The sequence below is a fragment of the Coregonus clupeaformis genome, chromosome 14 (genome assembly GCF_020615455.1).
Source record: "Coregonus clupeaformis isolate EN_2021a chromosome 14, ASM2061545v1, whole genome shotgun sequence".
Lineage (NCBI taxonomy): Eukaryota > Metazoa > Chordata > Actinopteri > Salmoniformes > Salmonidae > Coregonus > Coregonus clupeaformis.
In genome coordinates this window covers 2,863,901-2,880,954 of record NC_059205.1, presented here as the reverse complement: position 1 = coordinate 2,880,954, position 17,054 = coordinate 2,863,901, and the positions used below count along the sequence as shown (strand labels likewise).

General features: G+C 43.5%; 1 protein-coding gene and 1 long non-coding RNA gene across 2 annotated transcripts; one reads left to right on the top strand and one right to left on the bottom strand.

The window, feature by feature from the left end:
* Positions 1-6,976: 6,976 nt before the first annotated feature.
* Positions 6,977-9,289, top strand: LOC121581428. Its single transcript, XR_006003205.1, has 4 exons — positions 6,977-7,845; positions 7,958-8,069; positions 8,188-8,279; positions 9,050-9,289. It is a non-coding gene; the product is annotated as an uncharacterized LOC121581428 (long non-coding RNA).
* A 2,122-nt stretch (positions 9,290-11,411) lies between these two features.
* On the bottom strand, positions 11,412-13,061 carry LOC121581672 (protein shisa-like-2A). The gene is made up of 2 exons (XM_041897156.1): positions 12,880-13,061; positions 11,412-11,556 (listed from the first exon to the last, which is right to left on the bottom strand). Exons 1-2 carry the CDS (start codon positions 13,059-13,061, stop codon positions 11,412-11,414), a joined length of 327 nt encoding a protein of 108 aa, XP_041753090.1.
* Between the last annotated feature and the right edge of the window lie 3,993 nt (positions 13,062-17,054).

The following is a 17,054-nucleotide window of genomic DNA, read 5'->3' as shown; positions in this document are numbered from 1 at the left end:
TTTATGAACAAAACAAGTACAAAAACAGAAATATACAAACAAGAGTACATAAACCTAACAGACAGGGGTATTACACATCGAGATACATTTTCAGTTTGTCTAAAAGTTTTATGGTACATATTGCTTTTTTGTTTTTACACTTACTAATCATTTCAAAATTATATTTCAATTCTATCTTAAACAATGTGACGAAGGGTTTGATCTCCACCCACTTCATTTTATGGATAAAGAATCTTCCATGAAAAATAAATAAATTAACAATGAAAGTTAAATCAGGGTTTGAACTATGTGCTAAACAAAGTTAAATCACGGACGTCTCTGTTGCTAGGCAAGAACTAAGAATGGTTCCTTTCACTGGGCTTGTGTATGTGTGAAATGGGGATCTGACCCAGGGTCGAATTGCTCGCTCTTACCTTATCCATGGCTGTCTTACCTTAACAGAGACTGAAACCAGACTGTTGCTTAATGCATCTTTCCTCAAACAAAGGTTCTGAGAGCGGAGCCAAAGTGAACAGCGTTTAGACTAGTCATGAGTAATTACAGCATGACGGGAGGGAAGAGGAGTAGGTTTGGGTATGTTTGAAAGATTAAGTGTGAACCTGTCATGTCCAACAATCAATCTTCAGGTCAAGCCCGGGAGAGCCGGGGTTGAACAGAGTTTAAACTAAGCATGAGTGTTTTTGCAAGATAAGGGATTGATTGATTGTATTACTATTGATTCTGAACTGAATAAAAGTCCAATTTAGCTGCTATCATAGACTAAGGGAGTGGGAGGAGCGGTAGAGAGAGGGAAATCAGAACGGTGGTAGGGGAACCCAAGAGGGAGGGGCTTTAAGCTAGGATGTGTGTGAATATGACTATATAAATGGAGAGCCAAGGGAGAGAAGGGGGTGTTCTGCAGTCCATCACGGCTTTGTCCATTGTAATAAAGTCAATCTTGATTCTACAAAAACTCTGTAAGAATTTTGATTTTTAATAAAGTAAAGTGAAAATTTTCCACATCAGGTTCATATTATTTGGATCAAAATAAAACATAACATCAGAGTCTTTCAAATTAACATTAATAGTAGTTTATTTAAAAATAAATATTCTAACTCACTCCAAAATCTTCTGACATAAGAACAGTCCCAAAATAAATGGTCAAGAGTCTCTGGGTCACAACCACAAAATACACATTTCTTATCAATAGCTATTTTGAATCTGTGTACAATAAAGGTATTTACAGGGTAGATTCTATGAATGAGTTTGTATGATACTTCTTTCACCTTATAAGATATACAATATTTGCCAGACAACAATGAGACTTTGTTCCAGTTCACTTGTCCTAGGGCCAAAACATTTAAATGTCTTGGAATGGCCTAGTCAAAGCCCAGACCTCAATCCAATTGAGAATCTGTGGTATGACTTAAAGATTGGTGGCTAGATGTGGCTAGATGTGCCAAGCTTATAGAGACATTTACATTTACATCATTTAGCAGACGCTCTTATCCAGAGCGACTTACAAATTGGTGCATTCAACTTATGATAGCCAGTGGGACAACCACTTTTATTTTATTTTATTTTTTAATGGGGGGGTGGAGGAGGGGGGTAGAAGGATACCTTTTATACTATTCCAGGTATTCCTTAAAGAGGTAGGGTTTCAAATGTCTCCAGAAGGTGGTCAGTGACTCCGCTGTCCTGATGGGCTGTGCGGGATGACTGGGCTGTGCGGGAACTGTGCTTCCGTAGAGGTAGGGGGGCTAGCAGGCCAGAGGTGGATGAACGTAGTGACCTCGTTTGGGTGTAGGGTCTGATCAGAGCCTGAAGGTAAGGAGGTGCCGTTCCCCTCAAAGCTCCGTAGGCAAGCACCATGGTCTTGTAGTAGATGCGAGCCTCAACTGGAAGCCAGTGGAGTGTGCGGAGGAGCGGGGTGACATGAGAGAACTTGGGAAGGTTGAACACCAGACGGGCTGCAGTGTTCTGGATAAGTTGTAGGGGTTTAATGGCACAGGCAGGGAGCCCAGCCAACAGCGAGTTGCAGTAATCCAGACGGGAGATGACAAGTGCCTGGATTAGGACCTGTGCCCCTTTCTGTGTAAGGTAGGGTGGTACTCTGCGAATGTTGTAGAGCATGAACCTGCAGGATCGGGTCACCGCTTTGATGTTAGCGGAGAACGACAGGGTGTTGTCCAGGATCATGCCAAGGTTCTTTGAACTCTGGGAGGAGGACACAATGGAGTTGTAAACTGTGATGGCGAGATCATGGAGCGTGCAGTCCTTCCCCGGGAGGAAGAGCAGCTCCGTCTTGCCGAGGTTCAGCTTGAGGTGGTGATCCGACATCCACACTGATATGTCTGCCAGACATGCAGAGATGCGATTCACCACCTGGTTATCAGAAGGGGGAAAGGAGAAAATTAATTGTGTGTCGTCTGCGTAGCAATGATAGGACAGACCATGTGAGGATATGACAGAGCCGAGTGACTTGGTGTATAGCGAGAATAGGAGAGGGCCTAGAACTGAGCCCTGGGGGACACCAGTGGTGAGAGCATGTGGTGCGGAGACAGATTCTCGCCACGCCACCTGGTAGGAGCTTGTGGAGGTTTTTTTTGAGGAGGGGTGCAACTCTCGCTCTCTTGAAGACGGAAGGGACATGGCCAGTGGTCAAGGATGAGTTGATGAGCGAAGTGAGGTAAGGGAGAAGGTCTCCGGAAATGGTCTGGAGAAGAGAGGAGGGGATAGGGTCAAGCGGGCAGGTTGTTGGGCGGCCGGCCGTCACAAGTTGCATGATTTAATCTGGAGAGAGAGGGGAGAAAGAAGTCAAAGCATAGGGTAGGGCAGTGTGAGCAGGACCAGCGGTGTCATTTGACTTCATAAATGAGGATCGGATGTCGTCTACCTTCTTTTCAAAATGGTTGACGAAGTCATCCACAGAGAGGGCGGAGGGAGGGGGAGGGGGAGGAGGAGGAGGAGGATTCAGCAGGGAGGAGAAGGTGGCAAAGAGCTTCCTAGGGTTAGAGGCAGAGGCTTGAAATTTAGAGTGGTAGAAAGTGGCTTTAGCAGCAGAAACAGAGGAAGAGAATGTAGAGAGGAGTGAAAATGACTAGTCTAGTTTTCCTCCATTTCCGCTCAGCTGCCCGGAGCCCTGTTCTGTGAGCTCGCAATGAGTCGCCAAGCCACGGAGCAGGAGGGGAGGACCGAGCCGGCCGGGAGGATAGGGGACATAGAGAGTCAAAAGATGCAGAAAGGGAGGAGAGGAGGGTTGAGGAGGCAGAATCAGGAGATCGGAGGGAGAAGGATTTAGCAGAGGGAAGAGATGATAGGATGGAAGAGGAGAGAGTAGCGGGAGAGAGAGAGAGTGAAGGTTGCGATGGCACATTACCATCTGAGTAGAGGCAGAGTGAGTAGTGTTGAAGGAGAGCAACAGAGAAAAGGATACAAAGTAGTGGTCGGAAACTTGGAGGGGAGTTGCAGTGAGATTAGTAGAAGAACAGCATCTAGTAAAGATGAGGTCAAGCGTATTGCCTGCCTTGTGAGTAGGGGGGGACGGTGAGAGGGTGAGGTCAAAAGAGGAAAGGAGTGGAAAGAAGGAGGCAGAGAGAAATGAGTCAAAGACAGATGTAGGGAGGTTAAAGTCACCCAGAACTGTGAGGGGTGAGCCATCTGTCAAGCTCATTGATGAACTCTCCAAGGGAACCTGGAGGGCGATAAATGATAAGAATGTTAAGCTTGAATGGGCTAGTGACTGTGGAATTCAAATGAGGAGATAGACAGATGGGTCAGGGGGAGAGATGAGGATTCCTGTGCCACCGCCGCGCTGACCAGATGCTCTCGGGGTATGCGAGAACACATGATCAGACGAGGAAAGAGCAGTAGGAGTAGCAGTGTTTTCTGTGGTAATCCATGTTTCCGTCAGCGCCAAGAAGTCGAGGGACTGGAGGGTAGCATAGGCTACCCCAAGAGACTTGCAGCTGTAATTGCTGCAAAAGGTGGCTCTACAAAGTATTGACTGTGGGGGGTGAATAGTTATGCACGCACAAGTTTTCTGTTTTTTTGTCTTATTTCTTGTTTGTTTCACACAAAAAAATATTTTGCGTCTTCAAAGTGGTAGGCATGTTGTGTAAATCAAATGATACAACCCCCCCCAAAATCAATTTTAATTCCAGGTTGTAAGGCAACATAATAGGAAAAATGCCAAGGGGGGTGAATACGGATACTTTCGCAAGCCACTGTATGTTAGCATTGTCAGAAATGCTACAAAAAGCTAGCACATCATTGGTTTATATTGGGAGAGCGGTAAATTGTGAATTTAATAAAAACCGTTGCACCTACAAACGTATTCAGTTTAAATGGATCTAATGGATCTAATGGTCACTTTATGGACGCTGTAGCCTTGTTTCAATCCGACGTCCAGAATTTGAGCAAAATTTGGGCAAAAATTTATCTGACGACCCTAATGCCGACCCTGTAAAAAAATCCGATACAGTGGTTCTCGGTAACAGCCGACAGATCATGACGAAGGGGTGGGGGGAGTGTGTTGTGTACCTCCAATCAAGTTGATTTGCGAATTTTCATCGACATTAGTGTCACATTGTCAACCAATATATAATATATCAATCTTGAACAGGATGATGTATTTTGGATGCAATTTGAATGGAATTGATAGAGAGTGAGAAAGACTGTGAGTGCGAAAGATTGCTTGCATGCGCGCTGATTTACAGCAACAATATTCAGTAATAGGCTGTTTAAAAATAACAAAATCGAAAATCAAAAAATAAGGTGACCCCGAAAGCCAGCTGGAGATGGTAAATTAGACGCACATTCGGTCCTTATATTACTGTAGCAAGGGCTATGCTGCAGCAAATCTAGGCCTACCTGTCATAAGAAAAAAAGGTTACCATGATGAGATGATACATGCATTGTGAACTGCACTCCATACTGAGATGCACTGTCTGTCCCCAAACTGAGTGTTGATGATTGATCATGCAGATAGCAGAGAGGCTGTAGAGAAGCCAGATTTAAACTGGTTTTGTAAGGGAATCTCACCCTATTCAACCCTAACACACACACACATACACACACATAGCCGTGGGAAGTAGGGTTTCTGAAAATGCTGCAGCACCCCCTGAAAAATCTGAATAAAAAAATAATATATATATATATATATTTATTTATTTTTGTTAAATATTTTTTTCTCCCACAAAAGTAGTGCACTGGGCTTTTACTAGTCCTGTATTAGTGGACCGATATAGCCGTCAGTATCGCGGGCAGAAATGTTTTTCAAGTCAAACTGACCTCAGATGTGTTACCTGTATATCACGCTATTTTCCGGATATAAATCTGTTAAAATTATGAAATTGTAATCCAATAACACTTGCACTTTCTCTCGACGTGATTAGCCAAGGGAACTCTAGCTATGTAAGTGCTCTGATTGGCCGACTTCTTGACATTGTCTTGACATTTGGGTGCATTGATTTGCTCTGGTATATAACATTGCCTATAATGCTTGTCATTACGCAACTGTTATTGGATTACAGTTGACCAATTTGGTCCCACTTTAAATGAAGTGCAGCTTATAAAGGCTTTATAAAGCCTTCATAAGCACTACATAAATGTGTTACAAATCATCTATAACCATATGTCATGCTCTATAAAGGGTTCATTAATGTGGCATAACTGTGTGACATAACCCACTATATCAAATGTGACATAACCCTGTGTTTTATAAACGGTGACATAAGCACCGCTTAATAAAGGCTTTATAAATCATATTAAATTGAGGCTTCACAAGCATCTATAAGCTTGTCATGCATGTTGGTAGATCATTGCAACGCCAGGATAGTGGGTTCGATTCCTGGGACCACCCATACCTAAAAGTGTATGTGTAAACATATTGCTTCCGTCCCTCTCCTTGCCCCAACCTGGACTCTAACCAGGGACCCTCTGAACACATCGACAACAGTCACCCACAAAGCATTGTTACCTATCGCTCCACAAGGAAACTACTTCAAGGTCTCAGAGCGAGCTGTTTCTCACCGGTTACATATACACGCATGACTGTAAATTGCTTTGGACAAAAGCGTCTGCTAAATGGCATATATTATATTATATTACTCTAAATTCAAACATTTCTAGGATGGCCCAACTTCTTTCCCTCTTGGGTGCATAGTGAATATAATATAATATAATAATTTAGTCAATATTGGACCTGACCTCAACCTTCACCAAAATGCTGTGCTCTAGGATGACACACTATAAAGTGCAGTCATGCACAGCAAAACACTTTCAAATGTTGGTAGGGGCTTTTAAAATCAGATTTATTTTGTTTGTTGCCTAATTCATATTTTTTCTCCAAAATGAAATTTTCTTGGTTTTGTTTTTCCGGGTATCTGATTTCCTCCTGTTTTTTCTGGCTTTCGCTCTCAAAACCACACATTTAAAAAAGAAAAAAAAACAGAATTGGATGTTCTATGATCACAACAATGCTTAAACCACATCAGGAGACCAGTTTTGAGGTCTGGGAAAAATCTAAGAAATGTTGAATTTTTTTAGTGTAGTTACCCTTAAATTCAAGTGCACATGCACCTAGCACTGTTTGGTTAGCAGTGTTTAATTACACATACAAACGACAGCATACAGACACACAAAAACATTAACGACATCACACCTGCCCAGACCCACCTGCTCACACCCCCATCTCCATTGCCCGTATCACTCTTCGCCACATGGCCTCAAACTGCACCATTTTGTTTCTCTCCATCGCCCCACGCACTTTCAACATTTAGATAATAAAGCATTTGACCTTTCCATTGTGTCGAGTATATGTTTTTTTTCAAGATGATTGACAAGAAAAGTATCGTCCAACCCATCGGGTATCTCACTGCACCCTTATATTCCATGTCTTGAAATATGCTTTTGGACTTCATAACATTCCCAGAAGGCATGGATTATTGAGCCATTGTTAGTTTTACACTTGTGCTGTTGTGCTGTAGAATTTGTGAATTTTGTTTCTTGTATAATAAATTATATACATTTGTTTATACTGGATTAGGCATGCATTTTCGTTAACTGTAATTTCGTTAGTTATGTTCCAACATTCCCTTCTTCTTGTGCCAACATCAGTTATTTTTAAGTCTTGGTTCCAATAGTTTATATTTTTGAAGTGTTTCTGTAGCGCACATGTGTTGGAGTTCGCAAATCAAATGCCCACTTGTGGTGCCACTGTTAAAAAAAACGGTTAAACTAAGCTATTTTTATGGTAATTTCAATTAGTTAAGTGTTTAGCTAGATTACATGGCTACCTCAATCGTTATTTCAAATCATTTTGGTGACTTCACAGCAACTGCTGTGATAGATAGCTAGCTAACGTTAGCAGCATACGCTAGCTATCCCGATACGAAATGTATCTAGCTAGCTAGCAGGCTCCACTAAATAAAAATACCCTTTACTACATTATATCTCATAGCCACGTCTCATAGCCACGTCATGAGATGTGTAAATGAAAGAGGACTAGGTTGTCTCTAGCTAACTAATAATCATTTTTTTTATTACAGACACTGTTTGTGCAGGACAACAGAGTGGAAAATCAGGTCCTGATTAAGATATATTTATGGTGAATCTAGGTCAGAAACCAGTTACCTAGCTAGGTCTAGGCCTAATTGTTTTGTATTGCTTTGCATTGGTTCTCATGTTATGTTGCCTTGACTCTTATCTCTGTTTAATAAGCTCTCTAGGAAGATAGCCAAGGAAGGCACTGAGCACCGAGCTGTCCCCACAACCCAAGTGCTTGAGATGTCCTCCTCTACCTCATTCCGTTCCTCAACAACTTCATCCCCAGACTGCTGAACTGATTGCTGACATTGCTGACAGGTTAGTTCAGACAGAGACCTGTCATTTAAGACATTTAATGTAATGGTTTAAGTTTATTTTTGAGCAGCCATCTCTTCACTCTTGGAGATTGTTAAAAAATATGTATCTTTAGTGTTTCCTCAGGGGTGACCTGTGACGTAGTGGCATCAGACGTGAGTTTTTCTCCTCCATAGGAGGAGAAGAGGGCAAGTGGCCTGGCAGAGGATGCTTAAACACTTCTAATGGTAAGACAACCTGAAAAACATACCAGGCCACATTATTTGTTCTAAAGGAATTTGACATAATGTCCTGATCCAATACGTTTTCCTGATCACATCAATAAGTTGATGTTTTCCCCTGTAGACTCATTTGGCCTGAAGGTGGTGCCTGCCGTCCTGCCTCCATCTTCATATAGAATAGATGGAGAAATTTTTCGACTCCCTTATATACAACCTGTAAGTATACAGGCTAAATAATAACATATAATAGGTCAATTTCTACAATGCACAGTGGTGTAAAGTACTTAGGTAAAAATACTTTTAAGTACTACTTAAGTAGTTTTTTGGGGTATCTGTACTTGACTTTACTATTTCTATTTCTGACAACTTTTACTTCACTACATTCCTAAAGAAGATTATGTACTTTTTACTCCATACATTTTCCCTGACACCCAAAAGGACTCATAACATTTTGAATGCTTAGCAGGACAGAAATGGTCCAATTCACGCACTTATCAAGAGAACATCCCTGGTCATCTCTACTGCTTCTGATCTGGCGGACTCACTAAACACAAATGCTTTGTTTCTGAATTATGTCTGAGGGTTGGAGTGTGCCCCTGGCTATCCGCAAATGAGAAAAACACGAACAATTGTGCCATCTGGTTTGCTTAATATAAGGAATGTGAAATGATTTATACTTTTACTTTTGATACTAAAGTACATTTTTGCAATTACATTTACTTTTGATACTTAAGTATATTTAAAACCAAATACTTTTAGACTTTTACTCAAGTAGTATTTTACTGGGTGACTTTCACTGTTACTTGTGTAATTTCCTATTAAGGTATCTTTACTTTTACTCAATTATGACAATTGGGTACTTTTTCCACCACTGACAATGCAGTCAACCTGTCCTATCAGTGCAGCACAGAAATGCCCTTATCCAGGTGATGTGACAAAGGCTTTTCCTAACAGGCCTGCTAACTTTCTTTGTTGTTACTTTGAAGGTTGGAACCAACATGCAGTGCCTCCAGCAGGAAGAGAGGCCAGAACCGTTTGTCGGCCAGCTCAGGGTCAAGCTACACTGTTCACAGCCCTGTGTAATGTTCAGTGTAATTGCATTGCTGGACTTTTTTTTAACTTTAATGTATTTGTATTGTTCTAACGTTTTAATTTGACATCCCATGTGTTAGGGATAGAGAGGGTGATAAGGTGGAGTATTAATGAGAAGGGGTTTAACATGTACAAATAAAAGGAAATGTTTGGTTTAAACTTGTCTTGAACATTTATTTGTTTTAGCTGACAGTGATAATTCCTTAAGTGTTTTACTACATTTGCCTCATGTCTATGTAGGGTGTTATGAATGAAAAAAAGGTGTCTGACTTCAAAGTAAGTACACTGTCACACTATATAGAGTCTTTATGGATGTGTTATGAATGACCGAAGGTGTCTCACTTCAAACGAATCATTACAGGACACTATAAAGTGTCGATAAACAGCTTCTGAACAAACGTTCCACCGGTTTATGAAGGTTTCCATGATCCACAGGTTACTGTAGGGTGTGAGAGGTATTTAGATGGGTTGATGGACCTGCAATGCTTGCGTTTGTGTGTATGTGTGTGTGTGTATGTGTGTGTGTCAGAGCCAAGATTTGGAATATTCCTACCTGAGAATACCTAGCCACCAAGTATTCCTCTTCCTGTTCCCATGCTGGAGACCAGGGCTTGATTACAACCTGTTACAATGGTGCCAACATTTTTGTGGCTGATCTTTCAGCAGGGGAGAGGGCGAATGTGTCAAAGACCTGACTGGGCCCAGCACCGCTCGGTATGACTCATTATTATATTGTTTGTGTACTGAGGAACATGTAACCTGGTTCCAGAAGAAAGACACTTTTAATTTCCTTATGTTGGGGGCTTTCATCAAGGTGCCTGGTGTGATAAGGGTCAACTGACTTGTATCCGCGATAGCCCTAAAATGAAGGTTTGTGTATTTTCTATACAATATCATATTTACAGTGCCTTCGGAAAGTATTCAGCCCCCTTGACTTTTTCCACATTTTGTTAAGTTACAGCCTTATTCTAAAATTGATTAAATTGTTTTTTTTCCCCCTCATCAATCTACACAATATACCCCATAATGACAAAGTAAAAACAGGGTTTTAGAAATTGTTGCTAATTTATTAAAAATAAAAAACGGAAATAATACATTTACATAAGTATTCAGACCCTTTATTCAGTACTTTGTTGAAGCAACTTTGGCAGCGATTACAGCATTGAGTCTTCTTGTGTATGACACTACAAGCTTGGCACACCTGTATTTGGGGATTTTCTCCCATTCTTCTCTGCAGATCCTCTCAAGCTCTGTCAGGTTGGATGGGGAGCGTTGCTGCACAGCTATTTTCAGGTCTTTCCAGAGATGTTCGATTGGGTTAAAGTCCGGACTCTAGCTGGGCCACTCAAGGACATTCAGAGACTTGTCCCATAGCCACTCCTGCGTTGTCTTGGCTGTGTGCTTAGGGTCATTGTCCTGTTGGAAGGTGAACCTTCGCCCCAGTCTGAGGTCCTGAGCGCTCTGGAGCAAGTTTTCATCAAGGATCTCTCTGTACTTTGCTCCGTTCATCTTCGCCTCGATCCTGACTAGTCTCCCAGTCCCTGCTTTAATAACTCTACCTACATGTATATATTACCTCAATTACCTTGACTAACCGGTGCCCCCGCACATTGACTCGGTACCGGTACCCCCTGTATATAGCCTCGCTACTGTTATTTTACTGCTGCTCTTTAATTATTTGTTACTTTTATTTATTTATTTTTTAGGTATTCTTTCTTAAAACTGCATTGTTGGTTAAGGGCTTGTAGGTAAGCATTTCACTGTAAGGTCTACACCTGTTGTATTCGGTGCATGTGACAAATAAAAATTGATTTGATTTGACATGCAATGTCAACTGTGGGACCTTATATAGACAGCTGTGTGCCTTTCCAAATCATGTCCAATCAATTGAATTTACCACAGGTGGACTCCAATCAAGTTGTAGAACCATCTCAAGGATGATCAATGGAAACAGGATGCACCTGAGCTCCATTTCGAGTCTCATAGCAAAGGGTCTGTAAATAAGGTATTTCAGTTTTTTATTTGTAATAAATTTGCAAAAAGAAAAAAAAGAAAACGTTTTTGCTTTATCATTATGGGGTATTGTGGGTAGATTACTGAGATAAAATAATATTTAATCCATTTTAGAATAAGGCTGTAACGTAACAAAATGTGGAAAAAGTTAAGGGGTCTGAATACTTTCCGATGGCACTGTATGTTTCCCATCCAACACCTTTAGATTATGTTTCAAGACCTTAGCCCACCTCTGGCCAGATGTTACCCACCTGGTGCTCGGAGTGGCAGGCCATTGTCAAGGCGACTGGGCTTGGTGGCGATGAAGAGGTAGCAGAGGACACAGACTGTGATGAGGAAGGCCAGGAGGACCACTGCTGCTATGGACAGACCTATCAGGGCCCCGACACTGAGAGATGGAGGAACAGGGGGCAGAGAAAGAGGATGGTGTGTAGGGGGAAAGGGACGGGGATGGAGAGAGATGGAGAGAGATGGAGAGAGAAGGAGAGAGATGGAGAAAAAGAGGCAGAGACAGATAGGGATAGGAGAGAAAGAGATTAGGGGAAGTGCGGGAGAGAGCGATGGACAGAGAAGGTGAAAGAGAGTGGGGAGCGAGGGAGAGAGAAGAATGTGAAAAATTAGCAAGAGAAAGAAAGGGGAAAGGCCGGGGAGAGCAGAGAGAGGTGATGGGATAGACAGAGAGGGAAAAGCAGGGGAGAGCAGAGAGAGAGGTGATGGGGAAGACAGAGAGGGAAAGGCAGGGGAGAGCAGAGAGAGAGATGATGGGGAAGACATGGAGGGAAAGGCAGGGGAGAGCAGAGAGAGAGATGATGGGGAAGACATGGCAGGAAAGGCAGGGGAGAGAGGAGAGAGAGGTGATGGGGAAGACATGGCAGGAAAGGCAGGGGAGAGAGGAGAGAGAGGTGATGGGGAAGACAGAGAGGGAAAGGCAGGGGAGAGCGGAGAGAGAGGTGATAGGGAAGACAGAGAGGGAAAGGCAGGGGAGAGCAGAGAGAGGTGATGGGATAGACAGAGAGGGAAAGGCAGGGGAGAGCAGAGAGATGATGGGGAAGACAGAGAGGGAAAGGCAGGGGAGAGCAGAGAGAGAGGTGATGGGATAGACAGAGAGGGAAAGGCAGGGGAGAGCAGAGAGAGGTGATGGGGAAGACAGAGAGGGAAAGGCAGGGGAGAGCAGAGAGGGAGGTGATGGGGAAGACAGATAATAGGTTGCACTCTCTTGGGGTGATACAGTCAGGGGCGGACTGGCCATCCAGCATTTCGGGCAAATGTCAGATGGGCTGGTCCATTTGGGCCATTATTTTGCTATTAATGGGGGCCTCGAGGAAAAACATGGGCCGGTATGTTAGAAATACCAGGGCCGATTTCTGGTCCCAGTCCGCCCCTGGATACAGTATTGAGTATTGTGGGGGGGAAATGTACACTTTTTCTGTTTTCATTTTCACATTTAATTTAGGTACTTTTCACCTTGCATCAGATTCCCTCAATATACAGTGGCCTACTGTAACCTATAACAGGTGTGCATCATCACAATATCAAACATTATACAAACTAAAAAGTCCAGTGATCAAACACTGCATTATCTTTACTTAGTAGCGTTTGTGCTGTGTGTGCAGTGAATGAGATTTCCCCAAGATAAAGGTAATGCTATTTGGCAAAATAAAACGGATGAATTGGTATAACATCAAATCAAAGATACGTAAAAACTCCTTACCTAAGCCACCACATGTATGCATACTCGTAGGGGAAAAAACTGTTGGGATCATCACAGCAATACTTTATATCGTTAAATCCGCAGCAGAATACCGCGCGCGCATCGCCTCCCGCTTTAGGGCAAGAAAAGCCATTCACAAAAGCATTTTCTGCGCTGTAGTAGCTTGTGCAATTCGCAGTCATCCTGGTAAAAAAACGATAAACACTCTCGAGGTAATGATGCAATTTCCTTAGCTGTGTAAGGTTTTTATTGCAATGTCGCGCACAACGTGTCCTTGCTGAAAATAGTAGGCTTCAAATAATGTGAAAATAATGTGGTCAAACTGCATCCCGATGTACCATATAGAATTCTCTCTCTCTCTCTCTCTCTCTCTCTCTCTCTCTCTCTCCCTCCCTCTCTCTCTCTCTCCCTCTCTCTCTCTCTCTCTCTCTCTCTCTCTCTCTCTCTCTCTCTCTCTCTCTCTCTCTCTCTCTCACTATCTCTGATACAACAGTCTACAATGGGAATAAATGAATAGAAACTTCATTTCAAACCACTTAATGTTTCATTAGATGGGGACATAAGAAACACTAATTGTTATGATTGACAGCCCATTTTGATTGCTGATCCTCTTGTGTGGGCTAGTCTATTGTAATACAAAGTAGCCATTTGTCTGAAACTATATTCAACAAAAATATAAACGCAACATGCAACAATTTCAAAGTTTTGCTGAGTTACAGTTCATATAAGGAAGTCAGTAAATTAAAATAAATCCATTAGGCCCTAATCTATGGATTGCACATGACTGGGCAGGGGCCCACCCACTGGGGAGCCAGGCCCAGCCAATCAGAATTAGTTTTTCCCCACAAAAGGGCTTTATTACAGACAGAAATACTCCTCAGAACAAAACGTTTCTTACTCAAACAGTGAAACTGTTATAATAGCCTGTTGATGATGAATTTAAAAGCTCTCCAAGGACTCTTGAGTCAGGATCAAAACAAAGGAACACTGTCTCATCTCCTAAAGAGTTGTATTGAGCAGGCCTCAATCCATTGTCTTCGACAATAATTGAGGCCATTGTCTCATGTCAGGTAGCGCGACGATTCAGATTGCGCGGAATCATCGCTCTACCTGACATAAGACAATGGCCTCAATCAGAAGAAGAAGAAGAAGAAGAAGAAGAAGAAGAAGAAGAAGAAGAAGAAGAAGAAGAAGAAGAAGAAGAAGAAGAGGAGGAGAAGAAGACAAGCTCTATGATAGAGCTGCAGGTGTGCTGTCCAGGGTGGAACTCTCCACGGGGCTGATTTATAAATGACTCACCCAGTCATTTTGCATAATCTATTAGGCTATTAATCTAGATATCTCTATAGTGTTCAATTAATCAATGTATTCATCTATAATGTGTTTAGAAATGCAATCAAGTAATTTACAGTTGCTCTTCATCATATTGTAGCAGTGGTCACGTGTAGCTCAGTTGGTAGAGCATGGCGTTTGCAATGCCAGGGTTGTGGGTTCGTTTCCCACGGGGGAACAGTATGAGAAAAAAAAAGTGTATGCGCTCACTAACTGTAAGTCGCTCTGGATAAGAGTGTCTACTAAATGACTAAAATGTAAAATGTACAGGGTTGGGGTCAATCCCATTTAAATTCCAGTCAATTCAGGAAGTACACTGAAATTCCGAATTGAAATTGGGTTTACTTTCTGGAATTGAAATGGAAGGAACCTGTCATCCTCCCATGAGCTGTCATGCTTTGTGGTTTTTACATACTGTACTTACCCATATGGACCTCTGAATTAGGGAGGAATTTTTACATGGCTGCCAGGTTGAGTTGAATGGTGAACTTGTCAAGGTGAAAAAGCCTCCCTGCTGAGGTGGTAAAGGTGAGGCTTCCTCCCAGGGAGGACAGTAAACCCATTAAGTATTGAAGCTGGCATAGACAAATTCATCACCAATGATCTGGTAGGTCTGAGAGGCCTTTCTTGGCATCATTGGGTTGATAGCGTCCACCATCATGGCTGAGTGGCAGAACGGTGGCTCTGTCCATGGTGGAACCATCTATGGTGCTGACACACGTTGGGGGAAAAAAACAGAAAATGGAAAACAACCCACACTAATGTTTGATCGACAACACAAAGATTTTGAAAGTAAGATGTTGACATGATCAGTCCAATCAAAGCTACTGTACATATTAACGTGATTTGATGTCATTTTATCTGTGGCCAATGACCTTGAGCCTTCTTGGAAGGGCACTTCTAATGTAACTCTATGGCAGGACCCAAAGGGCTAGAATTTTTGATGTCTACCTTTACATTTTACATTTACATTTTAGTCATTTAGCAGACGCTCTTATCCAGAGCGACTTACAGGAGCAATTAGGGTTAAGTGAGTTTTTTTTTTTGGGGGTGGGGGGGGGGTAGAAGGATTACTTTATCCTATCCCAGGTATTCCTTAAAGAGGTGGGGTTTCAAGTGTCTCCAGAAGGTGGTGAGTGACTCTGCTGTCCTAGCGTCGTGAAGGAGCTTGTTCCACCATTGGGGTGCCAGAGCAGCGAACAGTTTTGACTGGGCTGAGCGGGAACTGTGCTTCCGCAGTAGGGGGGCCAGCAGGCCAGATGTGGATGAACGCAATGCCCTCGTTTGGGTGTAGGGACTGATCAGAGCCTGACGGTACGGAGGTGCCGTTCCCCTCACAGCTCCGTAGGCAAGCACCATGGTCTTGTAGCAGATGCGAGCTTCAACTGGAAGCCAGTGGAGTGTGTGGAGGAGCGGGGTGACATGAGAGAACTTTGGAAGGTTGAACACCAGACGGGCTGCGGCATTCTGGATGAGTTGTAGGGGTTTAATGGCACAGGCAGGGAGCCCAGCCAACAGCGAGTTGCAGTAATCCAGACGGGAGATGTCAAGTGCCTGGATTAGGACCTGTGCCGCTTCCTGTGTAAGGCAGGGTCGTACTCTCCGAATGTTGTAGAGCATGAACCTACAGGATCGGGTCACCACCTTGATGTTAGCGGAGAACGACAGGGTGATGTCCAGGGTCACGCCAAGGCTCTTCGCACTCTGGGAGGAGGACACAACGGAGTTGTCAACTGTGATGGCGAGATCATGGAACGGGCAGTCCTTCCCCGGGAGGAAGAGCAGCTCCGTCTTGCCGAGGTTCAGCTTGAGGTGGTGATTCGTCATCCACACTGATATGTCTGCCAGACATGCAGAGATGCGATTCGCCACCTGGTTATCAGAAGGGGGAAAGGAGAAGATTAGTTGTGTGTTGTCTGCGTAGCAATGATAGGAGAGGCCATGTGAGGATATGACAGAGCCAAGTGACTTGGTGTATATCGAGAATAGGAGAGGGCCTAGAACTGAGCCTGGGGGACACCAGTGGTGAGAGCACGTGGTGCGGAGACAGATTCTCGCCACGCCACTTGGTAGGAGCGACCGGTCAGGTAGGACGCAATCCAAGAGTGAGCTGCGCCGGAGATGCCCAACTCGGAGAGGGTGGAGAGGAGGATCTGATGGTTCACAGTATCAAAGGCAGAAGACAGGTCTAGAAGGACAAGAGCAGAGGAGAGAGAGTTAGCTTTAGCAGTGCGGAGAGCCTCCGTGACACAGAGAAGAGCAGTCTCAGTTGAATGACCAGTCTTGAAACCTGACTGGTTTGGATCAAGGTTATTCTGAGAGAGATAGCAAGAGAGTTGACTAGAGACGGCATGCTCAAGAGTTTTGGAGAGAAAAGAAAGAAGGGCTACTGGTCTGTAGTTGTTGACATCAGAGGGATCGAGTGTTGGTTTTTGAGAAGGGGTGCAACTCTCGCTCTCTTGAAGACAGAAGGGACATAGCCAGCAGTCAAGGATGAGTTGATGAGTGAGGTGAGGTAAGGGAGAAGGTCACCGGAGATGGTCTGGAGAAGAGAGGAGGGGATAGAGTCAAGCGGGCAGGTTGTTGGGCGGGCGGCCGGCCGTCACAAGTCGCAAGATTTCATCTGGAGAGAGAGGGGAGAAAGAAGTCAAAACATAGGGTAGGGCAGTGTGAGCAGGACCAGCAGTGTCATTTGACTTAACAAATGAGGATCGGATGTCGTCAACCTTCTTTTCAAAATGGTTGACGAAGTCATCCACAGAGAGGGAGGGGGGAGGAGGATTCAGCAGGGAGGAGAAGGTGGCAAAGAGATTCCTAAGGTTAGAGGCAGATGCTTGGAATTT

Coding starts and splice junctions, on each gene's coding strand:
- LOC121581672 (XM_041897156.1), bottom strand. CDS start 13,061: ATGACTGCGAATTGCACAAGCTACTACAGCGCAGAAAATGCTTTTGTG. Junction 11,557..12,879: donor GCATACATGTGGTGGCTTAG/GTAAGGAGTTTT, acceptor TCCATCTCTCAG/TGTCGGGGCCCTGATAGGTC.